This window comes from Engraulis encrasicolus, chromosome 4 (genome assembly GCF_034702125.1).
Source record: "Engraulis encrasicolus isolate BLACKSEA-1 chromosome 4, IST_EnEncr_1.0, whole genome shotgun sequence".
Lineage (NCBI taxonomy): Eukaryota > Metazoa > Chordata > Actinopteri > Clupeiformes > Engraulidae > Engraulis > Engraulis encrasicolus.
This window is the reverse complement of record NC_085860.1, coordinates 1,852,977-1,860,000: the sequence shown is the minus strand read 5'-3', so window position 1 is coordinate 1,860,000 and position 7,024 is coordinate 1,852,977. Positions and strand designations below refer to the sequence as shown.

The window sequence follows — 7,024 nt, the reverse complement described above, 5'->3', positions numbered from 1 at the left end:
ACCTGCCCGCCAGGTCAGCTGCTCTCCTCTCCTTTTCCCTCTCTTCTCGTTTTCTCAATGACCATTGCTTTTGTTCTCCCGCATTTGACAAAGTTTTGCGAAAGCCCGCGCACCTCATGGTTTCTTTTTCAGCAGGTGCAGCTTTTCAGGGTACTTCAGTCGTCAGTTTTCACAAGGAAGAGCGCGACACTGCTTCTTCACGGTTCACCACTTTTTATGCTGACGTTTCGGCACTTAGGCCTGCATCGTCAGCACTCAGCACCAATAAAAAGTGGTGAACCGTGAAGAAGCAGTGTCGCGCTCTTCCTTGTGTAAACTGACGACTGAAGTTCTCCTTCATTTGAAAATTTAGCATGTCATTGTAACTATAACTGCATTGTTCTGCTGCAATATTGACTCCATTTAATTCTGTTTCTACTGTTTCTGTTCACCTTGTAACTGCCGCACAATTGATATCAATGTTCTATTACACAAAATAGTATTCAGAAATCCCCCAATGTTAGTCTTTGTGTTCATTGCATTGCATTCCGTGAGAGCAGGTTTTTAAGTATAGAAAATAGCACATCTCTCTTTTTTCTCACAAATGCCTTTTACTTATGACTCTGATGAAGATGCCGTAACATAGAAATGTTAGTTTGGAACTAGCCAGGCTGTGCCCTCCTGGTGATGCAACAGCTTCAGCGTTGCTACCAGTCAGGCCAAGAGTCAATGCAAGTTCTTTCTGAGTTCCCGCAAATACAGGAACTCCTCCCACTTTGTTGGGAAGAAAACATACATTAGCAAACCAAGGGAGGCCATTTGGGAAATGCTGTTTGGGAAATGTTAATTGTTATGCTCTTGGTCAGACCAAGCCTCGAAGAGATTTGAAAGTCGATGATAATCAGGCTAGTTTGGAACTGCTCTAAATACAAACTGAAGATAATCTCCAACATATGAGATGCTGCTGTGATTCTCTTTGCCGCCTTTTACTCTTGAAGGCAAAGTTACGAACTCTTTCTCTGCCATCCGTCCGCCCTCCTGTTTCCTTGCAGGTAAGATTCTGGATGAGCTCCTGTTGAAGTGTGTGAATCCAGAGCAGTGTGAGGTGTGCATGCACGAAGGGGAGAGGATATCCCACGGGAAACACATCATCCTCAACCATGACAACCCAGACCTCTGCCAGATATGGTATGTGAGTAGCAGGAATAGAAACACATTGCAGTAGGCTATCTAGTAGTAAATCGTGTTTTCACCAACAACGTTTAAAAATGCCTTGTTTTCAACCACAGGACCCTCCTTGGTCAACCAACGAAATGTTGAGCAATTTGGTCTTGTTAAATTGGCGTGTAATAGAATAATTGTCAACATCACATTCCTTGTTAGCTAGCTAGCTGGATGCCTGTGTTATTTGACTGCAGGTGGGCTAACATAGCCGCTAGCCCGGTCGTCAAGGTTTCATTTCCATCGAAACCATTTAGTTAATTGTGCTCATGCTTGATGTACATGTAAGTTCAAAAGACCATGGTTATATTTTACAGTCGATTTCCCAAGAAAAACAAGACAGAGTATGGCTATTGCTTTTGGTACAGTGTAGCTTTCATGGCTAATGTATGGTTTTTCCCCACTCCACAGCTAATACTGCAGGCTAGTTAGCCATGACACTGTAATACAGACTGGAAGCTTTTCATGACTTACTTGTTCAGGAGGCTTGGTGGTATTGATCCAGACTTCAGCGTCAGGTGTTGGCCATAACTTGCTCTGTATTGTCCCAGATTGTGAAAGCATTAGTCCGGAAAATGTTCCCTCAGACATTGAACCAGTACATATGTGGTGTTCTGCTGGTATTTATAGTTTTTTCAAATGAATGGGCGGGCTAGTGGGTGGAGAGAGGGCGTGGACGAGTTGAGAGCGAACGAGGGCAGGACGTCATCTCGGGCACACACGAGCTTTGCGTCAATTGGATGCTGTGTCAGAGTTTGTTTACAAACTGGGAGGAACCTCCAGCACAGCTCTGTGTACACAGTAACACATTGCAAACCACTGGGATGACTTCAGGAGGTCAGAGTAACTCATTTTAAGGCCCCAAAACATCATAAGGTCAAAATTTCACGCCATGGGCACTTTAATGCATGACATTTAAACACCATTCTAGAGTATTACACTTACAACAAGGAGACTTCATCCAGTCTAATGTAGAGGTATTAGGACAGCAATACTGACCAAAGCAGTTGTAAGAAGTCGAATACACAGATACACACAGGACCTCCTTTTGCAATATGGCAGGTTACACATGACATACGTAGAACAATAGTTTACTACTTCTATATTGTGATGTATACACTGTGGTTGTGCACGTATGTGCGTGGCATGTGTTTTCTGTGCAACACTGCACATGCAACACATATTCCCAATACATACCGTATAATTCATCCAGCCGCTGTGAGAACAACACCCTGACGTGCGAGGCATGCCCAGTGGGGGGCGCTGTGACCACAACGCTGGAGCCCACCACCATCTTCACCACCCCCGCCCCCCTGCTCTACTCCACTGTGTTCCCCGAGGGGGGCTGCGACCGGGCCATGGACCTGGCCTTCCTTATCGACGGCTCCACTGCGCTCAGCGAGGAGGACTTTGTGGCAGTCAAGGTGGAGTAGAACCTTTCATCATTTGCATCAACATTGTGTTGCAGTTTTACAGACACCCCTGCAACAATATCATATATCCAATCAACTCCAGTACTTACTGTATACCTGAGTTGCCTGTGAGAGCATGTCATAAGCTGTATTAATAGACTAGTCTACTGTATATGTAATGTAGTGTAATGTAGTATTCAGTATTACTGTAATAATTAGGAACAAATCTAACACAATATGCTGTATAATAGTAGTGTTTATTTTTATATTGCGCAGGCCTACGTGTTGACTGTGGTTGAGCGATTCCGAATGGGCTCTGCACACACTCGGGCCACTGTGCTCCTCTACCACTCTGGCGTCAAGAGTTATGACATGCAGGTGCAGAAGTGGATTTTCAGGAAGATGGTGAGTTAGAATACACTCATACAGTAAAGAAATATAGGCTACATACTGTACACTGAACAACACTAACAGAGACAAACATAAAATGATACTACAAATGTACTATCACACATACTAGAGACATATGGTAATAAAAAGACACTCAGGCATGTGGGTGTGTTCATGACTGAAAATATTTAAGTATTACTAATTGATATTTAAGACCAGATCCAGTGGAGTAGTTGGAATTCAGACACTGGCTTGCTTTGTTCTACCTCTTCTCTGCTTTTACCTGTCCTGCTGTTAACACCTCAGAGAGGGGGTGAGGGGGCCTGTGTCTAGGCCTTTGTGCCTATGGCCTCCTCTCCCTCTCTCTCAAGCAAATAAACCTTGCATTTCTGAATTCCAACTACTCCACTGGATCTAGTAGCCTCGCAACGCCATCCTCTGTACTCCACCCAAAGATTTTGGCTCCGCACATCGTCTGGCAAAAGCCTCGAGCTCGGTTCTCTCAGTGTTTCGCCAATCAGCAAACAGTTGAGAGTGGTGACGTAGAACTCACCCGCGAGCTCCGTTACTGATTGGTTAAGGTAACTATATTCACACTTTCGTTTTGTTATTTGTATGCTTTTGCGACGCTATAATGTAACAGGCATGCTAATAAAGCACAATATGGATTTTCATTCCAGTTTGGAACTTCAATTAATTTATATGATAGAGTAAGATCAGACCATCTCCCACCATCCACAGAGACGGATTCCTCATGGCTTTTGCCAGACTGATTGACGGAGTCAACAGTCGGCTATTCGCCCAGGCTACTGGATCTGGTCTTAAATATTAATTAGTAGTTAAACCTAGATACTATCATGACTGAATGAGTTAAGATGCCATACCATTACGCTGGCGACCCATGTTCCATTCTGGCCCAAGGTCCTTTGCCGATCCTTCCCCTCGCTCTCTGCCGCTCCTCTCCTGTCACAATCTTGCACGGTCTTGTCCTGATTAAAAGCATAAAAAAGCCTAAAAACATATCTTGAAAAAAAAGAAACACAGGCATATATGCATGGACACACTTGTGCTACTGTAATAGTGGGTGAGTGAAAGTAGCCTACATAGGCAAAGTTCAGTTACTACGCCAACATTGAAACAGAGAAAAATGCCTTCAAAGTATTAGCATTATCTTGGATACAGTCATTACTGCAGATTTGACACAGCAACATCTCTAAAACGGGACACATTTGGACCATAAGGCTTTGTTACAAGATAAAAGAGGTGTAATGAAGTAGCCTAGCGAGCTAAACCCCTAAGCTACAGCTGCGGCCACTAAGACCGTCTAGTTTTCTAGGCTAGTAATGAAGAGCACTTCCATCTAAACAGTCTCAATTTCTATCAAATATTTTTGCTTTACCTTTGTAGGGCTGTATAGGCATAGCATGGCTGTGTTTTAGAGTCTTGGAAGATTATAGTGTTCACAGGTTTCTTGTAGGGCCGGATTAAGATAGCCTGGGGCCCATAGGCTACAAGTTGATGTGCCCCCCCAAAAAAATAATTGCAACAAATTTACATGGAGTGTCATAATTACATGCTAGGAATTAGGGACAGCACGTCTACCAACTGTAGTCAACATGACAGATGAATTTTTCAATATTGCATCTTGTCATAATTCTGTAATTTCTCACTTTTGACCAATAGTGGGGCCCCTGGCAGGTGGGGACCCCTAGGCAGCAGCCATATTTAGCCTGTGCATTAATTCGGCCCTGCTTGTATCCACAGGTGCGTGACCTGCGCTACACGGGTGGGGAGGTGGCGTACATCGACGAGGCTCTGAAGTACCTGTCGGTCTACATCTACGACAAGAACAAGCGGGCGCACGCCGAGCGTGTTGCCATCCTGCTGACGGCCAGCGCCAACCCCCGAGCCATGAGGACCACCCAGCGACTGCTACGCAAGAAGGTCACTGCTTGCACTCTCAAGACATCGGCCCTGTTAGACATTTACTGTTATCATGACTAAACGTATCACTCAAGACAACATTTTGTGGTAGTAAAGGTAATTGCGTAGCCTCTTTCTGCAGACGGGCCCGTAGGTGTGCCCGTTCACTCATTGCTGAAAAGACTCTACTACATCATAACAACACTGACATTACAGAGAGCCTTAGGTAACAGATTAAGACTTTGTCATCGATTTTGGTGACAGTCTCTGTGCAAATCGATTAAACTCTGAAGACATTATTTGCTGTTATGAATTTGTTGTTTCAATTGTTGTTATGAATTTGCTGTTAGCTAAATGGCTTGACCAAGTCATAATGTATTAATTACTAGTAATTTAGTACAATGGTAGAAAAGTCATTTTAATGACTACTACTGTGCATTGTCAGGCCACACACATCTCTTACAGTAAAGCACATTGATCAAATGTTTATATGAATTGTGCTATAAAAAATATAATAATCATTGTTGTTGTTATTTAGGACATCACCGTGCTCTCTGTGGCCCTTGGCCCTGGTGTGGACATGGCGCAGATCAACGACATCACCAAGGCAAGTCTGAAATAATAAATAACACCACCAAGGCAAGTCTGAAGTAAGGGTTAACGTTCAGCGAGAAGGTCGCTACCGTGGAATAGCAGCACGACAGAGAGAATCTTGGGGTCTTGTTCTCTCTGAAGTGCTGCTATTCCACAACGCGACCGACTCGCCGAAAGTTAACCCGCTTATTATATGGATATACTTAAATGATTCACACATGCGGGGACATTTCTTTAGACCTATTTAATGTTAAGATTGTTGCTGCGCAAAACAAAACAGTGCCGTTGTGGAACACCGCTAGGCAACAGCTAGGTAGGCTAGCCAGGACAACAGGTGTTGTCTATCACAGCAGCTGATTAGAGTGACAAAAGACCGGACCCCCTGCGGAGTGATATGAAACATTCGCTTTAGCCACTGACTTGTATACAAGCCAGTGGCTTTAGCAGTGAACGTCTTGTTGCCATTGACAGCGGTAGCCAGGACAACGGGTGCTGTCTATCACAGCAGCTGATTAGAGTCTTGTTGAAAAGTCGCTTTAGCAGTGAAAAGTCTTGTTGCCATTGACAGCGGTCTGTTATAGACCAACCCGTCCGTTATCGAAAAATAACAGACGTCCGAACGTTGGGGAGCCCCGTTGAAATGAATGGAGCATTCGACAGATGACGTCACAACCATATAATAAATAATAAATAACACCACCAAGGCAAGTCTTGATATATAATAACTACATCACCAAGACAAGTCTTAATAAACAATAACTACATTTTCAAGACAATTCTTGAGAAATAAAAATAATGGCATTACCAAGCCAAGTCTTAAGAAATAACAACAGCAACATTACCAAGGGAATGAATGAATTAATGAATGAATAAATGAATGAAGGCATTAAATGAAATAAGAATGAATATTGTTTAATGAATAATGAAATGATTATCGTTATTAGGCCACACCAGCCAGCCGTGCCTATGTGCTGAGCAGTCCAGCTGAGCTGGAGGACCAGGGTCCGGTCATCACCGAGTACTTGTGTACCCTGGGTCTGGAGCCGGACGTGCCCAAGCCTAAGGCCCAGCCAACACCTGCCCCTGAGAAGCCGCAAGCCACGCCTGCCCCTGAGAAACCACATGTTGTTGTTGTGGTCCCCACACAAGGTATAGAGTACTCTGCTGCATTTTATGACAGGTTGTTTCCATCCCATACACTTTTGTGTGTTGGGTAGAGGGAAGTGAACTGATTTGCAAAAAAATTGATTCTCTTCAAAGACAGTCATTGCAGCTTAGAAGGCTCATAAGTAGGCTGTTTTCACACCACCTGGTCCCTTTCAGCCATTTAAACAAACTCCTGTGAGGCGAAGACCTGTGACTCAGCATTTTATGTATATGTGTGAATACTCCAAAGTGTACCCAGACACCTCTGAAGTGGTCCGTACTGGTACCTGCGAGTGCAATAAAAAGGAGATTGACACACAATAAAAGCCTTAGGGGACCAGAAAGAGCAGCCGGTTCTT

At 43.9% G+C, this 7,024-nt stretch overlaps 1 protein-coding gene across 1 annotated transcript in view; it reads left to right on the top strand.

Moving 5' to 3' along the window:
• vwf (von Willebrand factor) overlaps positions 1-7,024 on the top strand; it is a 69,250-nt gene that overhangs the window by 22,706 nt on the left and 39,520 nt on the right. Inside the window, exons 26-32 of the mRNA XM_063196473.1 lie at positions 1-13; positions 1,032-1,167; positions 2,414-2,624; positions 2,889-3,017; positions 4,767-4,946; positions 5,464-5,532; positions 6,464-6,668. The exon at positions 1-13 is cut by the window's left edge and continues 152 nt beyond it. Coding sequence (XP_063052543.1) covers positions 1-13; positions 1,032-1,167; positions 2,414-2,624; positions 2,889-3,017; positions 4,767-4,946; positions 5,464-5,532; positions 6,464-6,668 — 943 coding nt within the window. The remainder of the gene's footprint in view (positions 14-1,031; positions 1,168-2,413; positions 2,625-2,888; positions 3,018-4,766; positions 4,947-5,463; positions 5,533-6,463; positions 6,669-7,024) is intronic.